Below are 17,175 nucleotides of genomic sequence, written 5' to 3'. Positions count from 1 at the left end.
TTGGTTTATCTTGACCTGTGTGTGACTCCTTGCTTTTGAAAAAATAAACATTGTAGCGAAATGAAAAGTGGTCGTTTGTATATGTTCTTCATGTTTTTATTTATTTCTTCACTTTTAAGTAAGCCGTAATTTCAGTGCAGCATTTTGGTGTAACATTACTGGAAGGTAGAATTCGTGGCCATTAGCAACAATCAGCAACGTTATCTGACCAGGGGCGGATCCAGAACTCCATTTTGGGGGGGGGGGGGGGCGGCAAAATGTGTAAGGATACTAGTATTCTCCCATTCTTTTTTGTTCACCGGGGAGTCCACCACCCATGTCAAATTGCCCTCCAAGAAGGGGGGAGAGGGGTGGGGGGCGGCCGCCCCCGTCGCCCCCCCTTGGATCCGCCCCCGTATTTGACAACGTCCGAGTAACATCACTGATCTAATGTCCAGGTAACATATGGAGCTACGTTACTGCAACATTTTGATGCGACGTCACTGGGAGGTAGAACTAATAGCCATTAGCAACGTTTGGCAACGTTATCTAACAACGTTCCAGTGACGTTATTTGGGTAATGTCCAGGTAACGTATGCAGTTACGTTACTGTAACATTGTGGTGTAACGTTACTGGAGTGTAGAATCCGCGGTCGTTAGCAGCGTTCGGCAACGTTACCTGACAACATTCCAGTAACGTTGTAGCCACATTTTGTGCTACTTGGGTGGCTGCCTCCTCGTGTGATAGGCGCCACCAGTAACTCATCAGCACAAGTCCGCCTCAACGACGGTACAGTGTGGCATCGTCATGGTGACCACCTGCGGCCCAGACAGACGGAGACAACTGCAGCAGTCACCGAGCCACTTCGGCCCGAGACTGCCGCAGAGCAGCAAGAACTACAAACAGAAGACACCATCCAAACTGTTGATCCAGTTACGGTTCCACATGATTCCGTTGCTATGGTACCAGTTGGCACAGCTGCCGATGTTGACAAACCCATGGACAACCGTAGCACTGTCCTCGCCACAACCAGCAGCGCACCGCATCTGCGACGTAGCGCATGGGCTAGAAGACCCGTGCAGCGCTACTCTCCTTAGGTCTTTTTACGCGTGCAATGTTCTAAGGGGGGAGAGTTGTTACAATCTCTATCTGGCTGCTAGCGCTACCAGATTTCATAGCGGTAGTTGTCGGTTACCTCGATTGCCATCACGAGACATTAAAACACTTTTTCTTCAGTTCCTGAAGCGAAAGGAACGACGGCGTCATGTTTCTGCTTAGCCGGCCACGTCCTGCCGGCCGTGCGGTCTATCCCCACTTGTAACAGAGAAGGGACACGGGACGACGAGGAAGTGGGCAACGGGGTCACGCGCGGGACATGCGCCATGTTCTCATTCTGATAAACCGTTACCATCATGTTGATCGGGTCGTAGTTTCTTCAGATCCCTAACAGTGGTTATTTCCCCGAATGATATGGATGACCGTATTCCAGGACGTCGACGTACTCTGACAGGCAGAGTACAGAGTACAGAAATGGGGTGAAAATAATTCATAGGAAGATCCATTGATGGATTTTTGGGGAATCCGTTAGCATGTCCTTTGGGAAACGCCACACACGCCTCTTTTTGGGAAACGCTAACGTTGACCCGGTAACGAGGTAAAAAAGAGGGAGCGAAATAGAGGAACCTAAACAGATAGCCAAAAGAAAAAAAGTAAAGGTGACATTGTTAGTGTTTCCCAAAAGGTGGACGTGTGTAACGTTTCCAAGGGTCATGCTAACGCATTCCCTTAGAATGCATCAATGGACCTTTTTTTTTAGTAGTAGCTTTGTTTTCCAACGGCAGCAATAAAGCAACAGCCTCGTCACGTGATCAAGCTCGCTCCCATACCCATTCATAGAGAGCGGTGTTGGGTGATGAAAGGGAGGCGGCTGATTGGTCCGGTCACGCGTAGCTCCCACAGCACCATCAGTTGTGCGGTGAACGGAGTACAGCAGAAAACGAAAGGGGAAAAACGAGAGGCGTCGAGTGAAAGGCCGCAGCCGCACTCAGGCTGTAACTCAGGCTATAACTGCTGTTTTAGATGATAGTACATCTAAATTATGACCTCATTACACAAAAACATCCTCCAGAAAACGTGGATACCGTCACTACTTTGTGACGCAAACCCGGCCGGTAATTTGCAGCGACCGAAAACAAAACAGCTACGAAAAGTCGGCGTTACACACAATCTCGTTGATAGCTACAACGGCTAAGCTCGCGCTACAATATTCAAAGAAGTCCGTTCTTAAAACAAGTGGAAGCGACTGGCTGGCGGAGTAGTATTCATTCTTTTGAGTGGCGCACCGTCACTGTATTCTTGACCTGTCACTGACAAACAGAAATTCGGCTTCGAAGACAGGAACAAACTACCCTTTACACCGGGAACTTCATGGTAGGTACAGACCCCCCCAGACAAAAAAGAAAGAAGAAGAAAAGGAAAAACTTTGCTTAAGTATTTTCCAAACTGTGGGTCGCTATCGAAAACGGGGTTGCGAAACGGATCAGAATATAGAAAAGTGAAATTGGCTTCTTTGCGGTAGCACCGATGAAACAAAGTACGGGTCGCAGCTTAGCATCCAGCCGTGACTGCGATTTGCGGCCTTCAAGCTCTGCCCTTGATTTGGGAAACTGCTCTAACAAACAAACTGACTTTAGTTATTCCTGCTGGCATATAATTTTTCTTTTTCTTTTTTGCGATTGCTTTTAACTTAGCTGGGTCATTCTAACCATATTAAATGACAAAAAAAAAATCGACCAGTCGGAAGGCGACTTGCACGATAAAACGACATCATATTCTAAGGCAGTAAAAACAAGCGATTTGATGTATGAAGCAGTAATTTCTATCAAAATATTTTTTGATTCGTACAATGTTCGTATTAACACTTCAAGTCTTACCTCCACTTATAACGAACATGAGAAACAAAATTTAAAAAAATATAGGCAGCTGTCGCCGAACAACTGCCATGTTTCCTAAGATGGTGACACCAGTTCTGATAAGCGCTTTCAGAGCCTGCAGCCATGCCCTGGCAGATGAATCGCAACAATGAAAAGACAATGTACTGTAATGAGTAAACAACTTTGGGGAGGACCACACCTTAAGACCAGCCAAATTGCGAGAGCAGACGATATACAATACAAAAACCGTTCCTACCGAGGGAAAGTGATTTGGAAAGGAATATTTAGCGTCTTTATTGACCGGTTCCACATAACACCTCAAACTTAATTTGATTCTGTCAAATACCTTCTGCGGGAAGAGGAATTAAGAGAAACTAGCGCTGGTGCGATTGAACTTCGTCAGTTCCAATAATTATTTCCTACTTCTTGAGTCTCAATTTTACTTCAGAATTTCGTTTATTAACTAACCTCGGATAAAGGTTTTTTTAATGAACTTGTAGCTTTGTAGAGGTCCCATATTTCGGAGAGCGATCAACTCAAACCGCGGAAAGCACTTGCACTTGAATAATTTTCAACGTTCTTGGACATGAACGCTTCGGCGCAGGCACTAAAACGAGAATTTCAACTAAACAGGAGCAAACATCGCACCCTTCCCCGAGAATATCTTAGATGACATTAATAAATCGTCCATAAGCAGTAATTAAACTTTTAGTCACGTATAGTTTTTATTCAACGGCTCCACCGATATTCAGCTTTGAATCCTATGGAGCCCGTTCACAAGATTGTTGAGTTCTGCTTTTCTTGCTTAAAGATCGCAATGTTCGAGAAAGTTGGCCATGGGCAGACATGGTCGCACGCAGATTGGTGGAACTTCCGCAGGCGAGGTCATCTGTGGGATAGACGTAAAACACTTTCAGTTTCCACTTTTTTCTTTACGCGTAATTTTCGTTAGGCTTCGAGAAACCTTTGGACGATGTTATAAACGACCGTTTCTCGTAGGCAATACGTACATTTAATCCGGGAAAGACCGCAAGACCTTCGCGTTGGTGAAATGCAGTTCCAGGGTCATGGAACCAGCGTGCTTGCTATGTTCTCTAGTTGTAAGAAATCACGAGAGCTCGTTCCGATGGGCAAACGCAAGTACGTGAACTGACCCTTACACCACGACATTTCGACACCGATAACCTTTGCACATTGGAAAGGCTGGATGCGCTCAGCCCCGGGGTTTTTCCCTTCGAATTGGGAGGGGTTGGAGAGTCAGGTAGACGGGCGTCGCTGCAAGACCTGTATACGTAAAGCGGCACAAGTAACGCGTTACTTTTACCTAGCTACTCTTTTAGGTAAGAAAGGTACAACCTAGAAACCTGTTTTTTTTTTTTTTTTAAAGGAAATATTAACGCATTTTTGGAACTTTTTGTGAAGTATCGATTAGCGGTGTTACTTCTAGAGGGAGCTTGCACAACACAAGTAACCAACCCAGTTCTCGGCCCAACCCGCGCCAGCAAATTGTACGACTAGAAAACGCTACATTGAACATGGAAAATATGTGTACAAAGCTAGTCTGTATAGCCGGTTTTGCCTGAATGAACGCGATGAAAGACGAGGCATTATTGACCCCGACAAATGCAGGTAAGGGCTACTCTTTAATAAAAACAGCACATCCTGAGCGACGAGAAACTAACGCGACGTTCAAGCAAATGTAACGCGTCTCTTTGGAATCACAGTAAAAAGAAACGTATGAGGTTAATTTTTTGAGCGAGTAACGAGTAACGTGATTTAGTTAAGCTATTTGAGTAACGTGGCGCTGTCTTGGCGAATCCGTCGACAGCGCGAAAGCGCGATGAGCATACGTTATCCTGAACGCGGGGTGTCCCCACCCCTAGAGGAGGATTTGGCGCTGTATAATGCAAATGTGCGGAGCGGAATGGTATTCTCATAGCAAAGTATTAGTTTGTGTTTTTTTTCCGCACCGCCAAAACACGGCCCCTAGACCACGTGACTTAGATGAAGCAGTTTGAACTAGGAACCACACTCACACCTATAGGCACACTAGGGCTTTTCGGAACTCGTGGCGCCATCTCTCAATAAAGCTGGCAAACATGGCGGTCGTTCGATATCCTGTCCTGCCTACAGCTGGCGCTCTTCCACTGAAAATCATAATTTGACCCTGAAATGGCGATTGACCCCACCGTAGAGTCCACTGGGTCCACTGAGTGTCAGGCGTGAGGAGACATGGGATACGGGGATGGAGACAATAGGGAGTTGTAGTAGGTCGCTTTCCTCCTCCGCTACGGTATCCGGAACGGTCTACTACAATTCCCTATTGGAGCACTTGACGCTCACCTGCGAGTGCCTGTGTAGACAGCGTCAACACGAAAGAAACACGCGGAGCCAGCCGGTTCCAAAACGACCGACGCAGAGAGTTGGTCGTGTTGGGGACTTTCTGCAAGCACAGCGGTGTGGCAGAGGGTTGCAACTGGCGAGTACAGTGTGTTGAGTGGACGGAGGCGAGGCTGGAACACTGCTTGCAGGAGATGAAAAGCTGTGCAAGAGAGTAGTTTTATTTTTGGCTTTTCATATTTTATGTTGCCTTGGGCACGGAATTTTCTCAAGCTCGGCGGCTGCTAAGGGAAAAGTCACACCATCTTTATTATCCTCGTCGACGAGTATTCTAATTAATACAAATGTATATACATGCTTTTCTACATAACATTTGAATACTCGAGGGTACTCGCATCTTTAAAATACCCGCTCACTTTCTTGACCTCACGGCTGGCATTGTGTTCAAAATTAAGAAATAGCGCAGATATTAAGAAAGAATTTTGTCATATGGTGCTTACTACCTTTGGGGTGGCGAAATGTTCTTCCATATATATAACCACGCCTCGTTCCAAAGTAACGACCTCATACGCATTCAAGCAAATGGTAGCAAAGGGTTACTACGGCGTAAAGCAGCATGGCGGCCGATAAGCGAAAGGCGAGCGTATACAAATAAGGCCTAGCGAAATGCAGGGCTTTCCGGCATATTGCGTGAATCAGGCGCATTTGCTTATTCGACGTCTTTCGCGCTCCTTCAAACACTCCAAAAACCGCAAAGGGCATGCTGAAATATTGAACACAGACATTAACAATGAGGGAATGATGGTAGAGTCTTAACTCTAACAAAAAAGGGGTGTGTTCTTACGCCCGTTGTCACGTATAATGCACCCCAAAACTTCACTTCAACGTATGTAGAACAATTCTGTTCCACGAGCACTTCAAAGGCGTTCAGAGCCAGGGCCTTTGAAGCATCTGCGAACCAGCGCACACAGAGTGGCACGCTCAGAGTCGGCGTGGCGAGCTAATTTGCCGCCTACCCCCGGAGTTCTTAATATAAATGCCATTTGAAATATCCACGAAGTGGGTCATAATATTTTCTGAATTCATAAACAAGCAAGGAACGTAATTTAGGCGTCTGAAACACTTACGCCCCAGGTTCACCGAACCTTCGCACGATCGGCTCCAGTCGTGTAAACGGACGGAGAGGTTCATCGGCGGAATTATCCCAGCCGATAGCTTTCGATACTTTTAATTTTATTATAAGAGTAAAAGTGACAAACACGCTTAGAAAAGGTACGGAAGAACGTCGGTATCGGTCTTACCCTGCGGCTTGTACCGCGTGTAAACGATGTCCTGCTCCTCGAAGTGCTTGCTGCAAAGATTGGCCGACGTTAACGCTGCCTTTCCCATCCTTAGTTTGACTGTCCATGCTATATTTAACCTCGATAGCTTCGGGTGGTGAAAGCTGATACCGGCATCTTTTGGGGATTTGCATTGCGCCACTGATCAGCATGGTCGCAAACCAGGAAACGGGGGCAGGTAAGCGAGCCGTATGCGGAGATCGCAGATCGGAGTCCTTCCCCTGACGTCACGGTACATATCACCCAATCAGGGCTCGGCGACCGCATCGATCCTTGTGTTCGTTCTCGGGGCTAATACAGATAATCTAGGGATGACTTTCAGCAAGATTTCAAAGATGCTTTATGTATTTTAAGGCGTTAGCATTAGAACGCTCGTTTTCACGGGAACCCGCCTTTGTCATTCCTTGCGTCAGTTTGTCAGCGCCATGCATGACGTCGCGAGGTGAGGTGTGGTGAGGAGGTATCTTATTTACAGATTCAATGTCTTACCACGGCGGCGGGGAGAGAGGGAGAGGATGACGCGTGCTGACGTCAGCGCTTCGGATTAATACGAGCATCGCACAGCTGGCGCGGAGCCAGAGACGAGCTGGCGCCGGGCTGTTTGGAATGCGGCCCAGCCCTGTTGCCGCTCCGACGATGGATATGCTTCTTTCCACCAGCGATAAAGAAGGCGAAAAAATATTGAAAACTGGGCATAAACGACTCGAGATGGGTCATAAACAAATGCAAAGTAGTAAGAAACGACAGGAAAGCGGTGATAAACGAATGGCAAAAAGTCCTAAAGGAATGGAAAGAGGTGAAACAGGGGTGAGATGGAACCATTGCTAACACATATCCATCAGATAACTCCCATTGATCGTCGAATAAGTTTTTAAGCCTGCTTGACCTGAAAGTTTTAAAACAGTGGACGTCACGGATCCTGGAAGCGCGGGGAATTTTGAATGCTGGTTTTGTCATCCCCTCGAGCTGCCGTTTTCTCAATAGCTAATATTCTGAACTAAGAGATAATATATGGCATGCCGTCAAGAGTAAGTCACGGGTATTTCGAAAATTTAGTTTGTCCAGGTAGCTCGAAAATCTACAGGAACTTCCTTTCGAAGTACTGACGAATAACATTGGAGTAAAAAGAAGAAGGGACGGACGAACACAAAACATATTGTTGTATTTGAAGTTTTTGTTTGTTGGTTCATTCACTTCTTTGCTCCAAGGTTGCTATGTCAGCCTGAGATATGGTCGCCTTCACTCTTTCTTTAGTTTTTTAATGATTTCCTTCTAAAGGCCGTTTAAGTGCCCATAATACGGGGGTACTAAAACAATAAAAACGATTACGTGAAAATGTGAATATGATCCTTTTTCGCTTTTTGTTTGTTATATTTATCTCCTCTACTACTGCGTATCTCAGTAACTGGTGAATGTAAGCAGTGTTGTACACGTTCCTAAAAAAATGGAACGAAAGCTCGTTCCTCGTTCCTTCTAATGCTTGGAACGCGTTCCCATTACAAGTTCCATATGTGAAAAAGGAACTCGTTCCCGTTACAGTTAAAGAAATGGAACGTATCGTTACATGTACGTTACATTTGTATTTTGACAATAACCATATACAATTATTTTAAGCAAAGTGTTTTTTGTTGTTTTTTATCTATCCCATCAAATGGCAACATACATATTTGAATGCAGTAATGGAAAGGCACCAAGGGAAGAAGACAAGTAGAAGCAGTGTTTCATTTGTTGATATATTCACCTTTAAAAATCTCAACTTTTAACCATATTTTCTGGTGGGCGATTCAGACGAGCCAAATATACTGTTACCCCACATTGCACGAGCGTTTCACAACAACCTCACGCGTTTCAATATAACAAAGTCACTTGTTCGAACATAACAACACTTGCTTCTCGATATTGCTGTCCGTAAGACGAGCAGGTGAAGAAGGTAGGGCTGTTGGATGGCCAGTCTTGAAAAATACAAGTCCTTCTTCGTGAAGGTTAGGCTCGTAGTTCAGTTTCAAGATAGAAAACAAGGGGAGAAGAAATAAAAACTAATTTTTGTCTATATTTTATGCCACCAATATTCGGGATACAAGGGTGCGTTCTATACCGGGTAACCTGCTTTTCTGTTGTAACTGTAGCTCTCTTTGTGGAAGTTCAGTGATGGCTGCAGTCGGTCTTAGATTTCTGGGTGTATGAGGATTCGTGGAAGGAAAGAAAGTAGCTGAGTCCGAAACGTCTTTCTTTCTGTGTCGTTTTCTTTGAGTAAAAGTTTGGCTTTTTGTACCGCAGTCTCGGGCACTGAAAAAAGGTTCGATGTCCACTAGCTCTCCCGCACCCGACTGTCACCAAACGAGTATCACACAAAATTAACCATATGGTATGTAACCAAAAAGTTAACGAAATCTTTCTCTTCGTATAGATGGATATTGTTTTTACACTTCTAGAATTTCCCTTTCAGAAAAAAACTACCAATTAGTCCACTGGACGAAAAAAGGAACGCCGTTCCTTTTTCCGTTCCCACTGGACGAAAAAAGGAAAGCCGCTCCTTTTTCCGTTTCAGTAAAAATGTAACGCGTTCCCGTTCCAGTTCCACCAATGCCAAATGGAACGGCGGCGTTTCTTTGTTCCTCCTAAAAGGAACGCGTTTCAGGAACGCCGTTCCGTACAACACTGAATGCAAGCAACCAATGCTAACTCTTGAGTTAAACAAAGGTCCCAGCTAATATCGCAGGTTTTATCAATTCGGAATTGCATTTGTCTAGAACAATAAGGGACGGTCTTTCCAGGTTATTGGGGCTTCTTTTATTTTGTTTTGTTTTGTTTTGCAGCACGCCATTTAAGACTGCACTACAGGTAAACCAGGAGTTTTTGCGGCGACCTTTAAAAGAAGATATGCTTATTCGACATATTTTAGGTTGCGCAATTCTTATCAACAAAACCCTTGCTACGGAATTGGGGACAACTCAAGTACATTGGGATTCGGCATCTGTTAGACAGCGAGTGGCAAGCGATGACGTCACAAAGTGGGGTGTCATCGCGTCTGCTGGTCAAGACTACCACGATTACCATCTTCAAGCAGACGTGTGCCACGCCTATCACATCCTGTACCACTATGGCGTCCCAGATGACAACGTCGTAGTTATGATGTACGACGACATCGCTTACAACCCTCGGAACCCAACCCCCGGGATCGTCGTGAACTATCTTAACGGTCGAGACCACTACGCGGGCACAATCAAGGACTACATTGGAGCGAGCGTCACAGCCAGTAACTTCCTCGGTGTGCTACAAGGACGACGGGAACTCATCGAGGGTGGCAGCGGCAAGGTATGTGGGAGCGGGCCGAAAGACCACACTTTCGTTTACTTGGACAGTCTTGAGACCCGACGTCTTGTGAGTTTCTCCGACGACGCTTTGCACGCCAAGGATCTCACTGAGGCCATCAAGAAATTGCTCGAGGAGAGGAAATACGCCAAGATGGTCTTCTACCTCTACGCGTCTTTCTCAGCCTCCATGTTTGGCGGACGTCTGCTCTATAACATCAGCGTGTTTTCAACGACAGCTGCCGATCCTTACGAGGAAGCCTGTACCAGTGAATAGGACTACGTCAGCGGTATCTTCGTCAGCGACTACTACAGCGTGTCCTGGATGAGGAACACAGAAGCGGAGCTCTACCGCAGGAGGACGCTGCAGCAGCAGTTTGATGACACCCGTTTCAATACGACCTTCAGTACCGCGTCTGTCTACGGGAATATGCGCATGAGGAACACGAGGGTTAGCGAGTTTCAAAACGCTCATATCATACCGCCGCCTCCGGAACGCTTTCAAAGATCGCCGAGGAACAGCGCCACCAAATGCATGACTCCGATGAACATCCTGTGGGAAAACGTGCGGAACACGACGGAGCTGGGCAAAATAGCGATCATTAAAAAGTCAATGCACACGAAGGAGAAAATGAGTGCCTTTGCGAAGGACAAGCTGACTCAGATCATTGCTCATGGAACGGACTGTGTTTCCAGGGCGGCGATCGGTTCCTCAACACTAAGAGAGGGCTTACCAAGCACGCGTGCTTTAAAGCAGTGAGACACTTCGACTCGCGCTGCTTCGAAGTGCCGCGGAATTCATATGCCGTGAAGTACCTCGGATTGTTTATCAACCTATGCGAGGAGCGTGTTTCCACTCAAGACTTGCGGAGGGCGATGAATCAGGCGTGCACTCATCCAAGGATCGTCGGAATTTCTTAGACCGACATTAAAGGGCTACTGAACCGAAATTTCGAGCTCACTAAACAAGGCCGGGTGGATAGGCGGGAAGCTGCCAAACCAAAAAATATCACTCATAGGGCGATATATCTAACGGATCGCCGTATTTTTTGGCAAAGAAGTGCGCGATTGAACCCGGCCGACGAGGCCGACGAGACAAGGCACGTCACGATTCCCATTCTCTCTCCTCCTCGCTACGTCCCGTCAAGCTGGTGAACTGAAGCGAGGAGGAGGGAAGCGAGGCCGCTTCTCCTTATTCTCAAATTCTCCCGAAGGACAGTTACGTCAAAGAACTCGCTTGATCGCGCCCTTTTTTTCCAAAAGTACGGCCATCCGTTTGAGATATCGATGCACGAGTGATGTTTTGGAGCTCGTAGCGTTCCGTTCAACACTTCTACAGCCTTGCTTTGTGAACTCCAAATTTCGGTTCAGTATCCCTTAAAGCCGGAGACGCACTGGTGAAACATTTTGGAGAGCTTAACATATCTGTTAAGCGGTTTCTGACTCATATGTATAATAATAAAAAAGAACAAATTGATCAGTGAGGATCCGTGTGTTGAACAAATACAGTTTTCAACTATTTTCCCTGGCATAATTTTAGTGGCGCGACAAACATAATATTTATGCTTCCGTCGACTGAACCAAATCAACATTTTTGCGATCCGAGGAATATATCAAAGTACAACTCGTCCTCAAAGTTGGAAACATTTAGACCTTAGGTGGTGACACCCAAGCGGGAAGCATGTTGCTAACAACCTCTAGTTGATATGTACGCGAGCTACAATTTTTCGGCCTCATTCAACGACGGACTACAGCCAAAGCTTCGGGCCGTAATGTACAACTACAGCCATTTAGAATACGCGCGATGCATTGTCACGATGCGCGTATCAGCGCGCCCCTTACGGCGCACATCCGAGCAATAACCCACGTGGTTTCTAACTAGCTCGTGATTGGCCCCGGGTGCCCATAGCTGTGGCGGAGGTTCATCGCAGGGTGAGGCGGAGTTTAGTGCGACGTAGCCAGTCGTCAATGCGAGAGTGGAGAGAGTGTAAGCAAACAGAACACAGCAGCTGGAAACCCAGTGGACCGATGTCACGCCACGAGAAAGAGTCCATAGCCAACACCACCTAGAATAAGTAAGTCATGGGAACGACTTATTCCTTCATGGGACGGGATCACAGGTGAATGAAGCCAACTCAGCAATAAACCGATCTCACCAGCCAGTTTCCTCGCGCCACCGCTGCCGGCACGCCCCCAACCAAAGCATCTGCCGCAGTCAAATGTCCTTTCTTATCAACAAATTCCCCATGATCATAGTTCTATACACTCTGAAAGCAGTAAACCTCTTAGTAGACTGTCACATTTTCTACTTGATAAGCTACTTGAAGACGATGTTGGAGAAAAATTTAGTGCAAAGAAAATGTCGTCTGGAGACCTCCTTGAATAGATTAATACCAAACAGCAGAGTTTTGTCTTTTTGGCACTTATTGAAATGTAGGACTATAAATGCAGTGTCAGCCTTCACCGAAAGCTAAGCACAATTCAAGAAGTTATTTCCGAGAATGACTTGCTAGATTTCTTCCCAGCTAGGGTGTGGCTGTGGCACGGCGCATCACCAATTGCCATGAACACGAAAGGTGACTAAGCATGTTGTTCTCACTTTTGATTGCACTGCTCTTCCTGTGACTGTAAAGGCAGGCTACATCCAACGCCGCGTTCAACCCTGTTTGCCGAAATCTAAGTGGTGCTTTGAGTATCACCAGTTCGGCCATGGGTCACGGAGTTGTCGGGGGGCCGCCACTTGTGCTAAGTGCTCCAGTTAGGATCATGTATCAAGTGTTTGCGAGAATGAACCGAATATGCGATGGTTGTCACCCTGCCTACATTCGAGTCTGTCCACAATGCAAACGAGGAACGTAAGTCCTTACATTGAACGCAAATGAACACATTCCCTACTATGAGGCTAAGAAACGTCTTTCCTTCATATCGAAGGGCGGGTATGCCCAGGTCGTGCGGAGGGAACCTGCACGGTCACTGATGACATAGACGGGAACCCTGACGTTTTCGGACATTCTGCGCTTCTCGTCGAAGTCTATTCTTAAATACAAGGGATCGGCGCCAGTGGTACCGCGTCTTAACCGCAGAAAAGATGCTGGCACGCCAACATCCACCTAACAGCAGGAGATGGTTACCTTTACCTCTTTGCCCCTCCGGGCTGGGACCAACCACCCCGCACCCCGCACCAAGGTGAGCCGTCGAGGCAGTTGACCCCCAACGGCCAGCTGACGACATTACACGAAGAGCCATGAAGTTGACTCAGATTCCACCAGGAGGGTCTCCACTCTAGATTAGAGTCCTGCCTTTCTGCCCCAACCGTCTCTAGTGAGAGGCAGAAAGAATTGCTAACAAATATAACGCGCGTAAATACTGATGTTAAACTATGGTAACTACTATTTACTATATTGTACAGTTTTAATATTATAGTGTTCCAGTTAACCCTGCTGCGAGTAAACACTTATCCAGTGCAACTGTCGCGGCCTTTTGAATATTGATGGTGTCGATTCGTTTCTCAATGAGCTTCGTCCTTTTACAGGAGACTAATTTGAATAACAAACACTCGCAAGACTTACATCGTCGTCATCAGGTGTTTAAAAAGGACCGCCTTTACCCTAATCCTCCCGGTGATGCTGCAGAGATAGCACAAAATGGGCATATGTGCGCACAAGCTCCCCTGCAAACGCCGCTTGAGGCAGTAGAAGTTCGCACCCTCTTAGAACACCTGATCATCCTCGTTTGGCTCTACTTCCTATCCAACGTTCCTCTTTAAGATCCATGAACTACAAGAACTCGTAGATCAGCTGCCCAAGACTCTTTTTTTTTAAAAAATCTGGTTGATTGATCATTTACCGCTTTTAATTTTGGGAAATTTCTTACCCTCAACTGCTCAATTGTTGTCTGCAAAATTACATTTGTTGTCATCAAAATCAAATTTCTAAACGCAAACAAAATAGGAAAAGTAAAAAAAAAAGTCAGTGCTGCCATTTGTTGGCAGAACCTCAAACTAAGCCATGAGCGAGCCTGGTTCGTCCAGAACGGTTGAGTGCGTGAACCGCAGAAAACAGACGAGCTATACTCGCCCTGAACGGCCTGGGGGCGGCTCCACGTTGAGGACCTAGGCTCATCTAACACTTTTAAGGAGTTTATGGCGACACCCATTTGTTGGGAAGTTCCTGTCAGATTGCAATTGCATAAGCTGCTGCGGAAATGGCAGCTACGAAATCTTTCATATATGAAAAAGTTTTGCCACAGTGCATATCCTTTTCTTCCGTCAATCATTTGACATTTTGCTGTTTGCAAACATGAACTGCCGCTTGCGTCCCAAGCGGCTTCCGGTTGCACTGTCTTTGCAAGCCTGTTGAGCTCGCTTATGCCACCAGTACTAGAAAGCATAAATGATACACGTTCGACGAAGTAGGAGATTTAACGAGGGCCTCCGGCTGCGCAATATTACATCTTGGAGGAGGCAAGTTAGTTTACAAGAATACTCGAGACATTTTTACAGATCTCGCACTCCTTCGTTCTTTTGGCCTTCACTTGGAGATTCGGTGGTTAAACTTTTCATCTACACTTCAAGCAGCGGTGTTAAGGTGGATTTCGTTTATCCTTCTACAAAACCGGAAGTTCACTGGGACGTCAAGCACTGGAGCACCACCTGGTGGCGTTTGCAATAAAAAGAGTACATTGAGTGGCGAAGTAACGCAGGTGGGGCAATGACACGCTAGTGAGACTTAACAGGCGCTGGCTTTCAATCAGCCTTCAACTAGGGTGCCTTCATGTCCGCTTCGCATAGAGTGATGCCAACTGCTTGTTTCCCTTTTTCCCACCGCCATTTTGTTCCTCATTGTTTCCCCGTGCGTTTCCCGTGCGCCGGAAAGTGGCCTTTGTGTCTATCGGTCCCCCCATCCGAGGGGGGAAATGCTAATCCTCCCTCCGTGGGCTCCACAACGTTGCTCCCAACTTGTGAGATAAGGTGCTTGTTTCCGGGAGGGTTATAAGCCCCACGGATTATTGCCGAGACCAAAATGGCTGCTGGTTTGTCGGCGAGTGGTATTACAATGGTGGCACCACCCTAGCAAAGCGCACATGAAGGCTCCCTACCGTCAACTATGCCTGCCCTTTCTCGTATAAAGGTAAAATCTCTGACATATTAAGAAACGCAGAACGTGCCTCATTATGTTGCCGCTTGTCGCTTCGTGATTTTATCGTCGACTTTCTGACGCCGCAATCCTATTGGCTGCGTAATTGATTGCAAAATGTTCGGGACTTTCCACGTCAGACTTCTTTTGAGCCGTTAGTGACCGTGGTTGAAAGTTAGCGCGTGACATTTTTTACTTGCTTGATCGTGTCCAATTTCCGCCATCTTATCTGTACCAAGAAGGAATGTAAATGTGCCAGTCGATATCTCCTGTTCATGTATACAGAATAAACATCGATGGGGCTAATAGTTAAAAAAAATATAAGTATATTTACACTCGATGATATCACTCCCAAAAGCTGGAAAATTACCAATATATGCTATTTTGAAAGAAAGCTAGGCAGTTCAATATGCATGCATACAGCGCGTACACTAACGCTTTGATCCGAAATAGGACGGTCAGCATAAATCGGGTTCTTAACGTGCCGCGCCAAGATTTAGTACAGTGGTGCCCGAAGTTGGTGAAAGATGTCACTAAAATTGTGGAAATATTGGCTCACCCGATCTGTAAATCACGCAAAATTAAGAACTATGTTTCACATATTATTTGCCTGTACATTTAAATATTATTTTGTTACTGTGCCTCATATTATGGCAAAATGAAGTAAAGAATAGGCAAGCCAAATGTAGTTTCTTTTCATCCCACCTATATCTTTGTCATAATACGCGCCAAAATAGCTCAAGATGGTTTTTTGAAGATTTTGAGAATAAGGTCTCAGCGACAATTTTTCCACAAACAAAACCGGTTCCGGTATTCTTTCTTTTGACTCCGAATGTTTCATGCATTCATATACTGAATTAATGAATGCACCACCTTCGGGCACCTCTGTTGAAAATCCCAGCGCGATACACTGAAAAACCGATTTTGGACGGTCAGTCCAAATCGGCATCAAAGCGTTAGTGTACAAGTGGTACATACCTTAATGTCCAAGGTGTAATGCATGCTTATTTATGAGGTGGTGAAGTTTATAAAGGAGCCAATTGGGGTTATGCGAAAATACAGCGACGTCTGCCACTAACGTGGTCGCGCCTTGCCTTCACCATCGTGATTGTCTCAAGCATCCCTGGCATTGTGGCGGGTGAAGTTGGGGTGGGGGGAGTGCCGGCTTTTTATATGACGCTGGAGCGACGTTACTTTTCAAGTTTCAGCCACCCAACGGGAACGAAACATTTGGTTGTGTCACCTCTAATTTCTGACGACACCGAATCGCTTGGCAACCTCGGTGCGTCAAAGAAATCCTGCAGTTTAGCATGCATAGCTGAGGATGAGAACGTTTTGGAGGTCTTATTTGCGAAGGCTATAAATGGTGAAAATGTCCGAGGTCGCGTGTTGCAGACTGTGCCTCAGTATTTCCTTTCCGGTGTTACGAAGTGCGCAGATTAGTTGGAGTAGAAGCTGGCGCGTTGCAATAGTAAATGAGTGCTTTATCCAGCCCTGGCACAGACAGAATCTTGCTGATGGAGTTAAAGTTGTTTGTTGTTCCTCCCGGTGGTGTTGGAGGCAGGTTCCGCTCCGGTGGTCTGGAGCGTGGTGGCACGAACGTCCCTGAGTCACGGGTCAACTCACTGCTTGAATAGAACTATGTGCATTTATTTACACTCTAGTTACAAATCCCAACTTGGGAGACCATCCCGCCTCGTCTAAAGTCTTGACCCCCGTCCTCAATTTCTCTCCATCAAATCTCAAGTCCGAATCCCTCAAAATCCTCTCTGCACTCTTTTTGTAGGCCCGTAGGGGCCTCCTTTCCCCTCAGGAACCGATCAATCTCTTCAAATTCCACCACTCACACGTGGTACACTGTTCTCCAATGGTCGGCGAGTTGTCATCCTGGCGCTCCAACCGCCAAACCTAAATTCCTTGTAGAGTTGTTCTCTGCAATTTTCCCAGTCTGACTGGCGCCAACCTTTAAATTATTGCATCGCGCAAAGAGCGACAATTTTACACTAAGCGGCAAAACCCTCTTACACCGGCACACTCGGTTAACATCCACAAGCAGCTGCAAGAACGGGCTGTCCCAGGGATCTGTCCGAGCAGACTCCCGAAACCCGGGACGTTTCTTAACGACCGTGGGGGAAC

General features: G+C 46.3%; 1 protein-coding gene across 1 annotated transcript; it reads left to right on the top strand.

Moving 5' to 3' along the window:
* Positions 1 to 6,743: 6,743 nt before the first annotated feature.
* On the top strand, positions 6,744 to 10,825 carry LOC120841084 (legumain-like). Its single transcript, XM_040211915.1, has 3 exons — positions 6,744 to 6,771; positions 9,496 to 10,163; positions 10,601 to 10,825. The coding sequence occupies exons 1-3, from the start codon at positions 6,744 to 6,746 to the stop codon at positions 10,823 to 10,825; spliced, it is 921 nt and encodes a 306-aa protein (XP_040067849.1).
* The last annotated feature ends 6,350 nt before the right edge of the window (positions 10,826 to 17,175 follow it).

Source organism: Ixodes scapularis, unplaced genomic scaffold, assembly GCF_016920785.2.
Source record: "Ixodes scapularis isolate PalLabHiFi unplaced genomic scaffold, ASM1692078v2 PGA_scaffold11__112_contigs__length_91849675, whole genome shotgun sequence".
Classification (NCBI taxonomy): Eukaryota; Metazoa; Arthropoda; class Arachnida; order Ixodida; family Ixodidae; genus Ixodes; species Ixodes scapularis.
The sequence above is the reverse complement of the archived record's forward strand: the minus strand, read 5'-3'. Positions and strand labels throughout refer to the sequence as shown.

What these genes read in the sequence shown, in the direction of transcription:
- LOC120841084 (XM_040211915.1), top strand. Translation starts at nt 6,744, where the DNA reads ATGGTCGCAAACCAGGAAACGGGGGCAG. An exon ending in AAACCAGGAAACGGGGGCAG is followed by an intron (nt 6,772 to 9,495) that starts GTAAGCGAGCCG and finishes GACATATTTTAG; the next exon opens with GTTGCGCAATTCTTATCAAC. An exon ending in CTGCCGATCCTTACGAGGAA is followed by an intron (nt 10,164 to 10,600) that starts GCCTGTACCAGT and finishes CTGTGTTTCCAG; the next exon opens with GGCGGCGATCGGTTCCTCAA.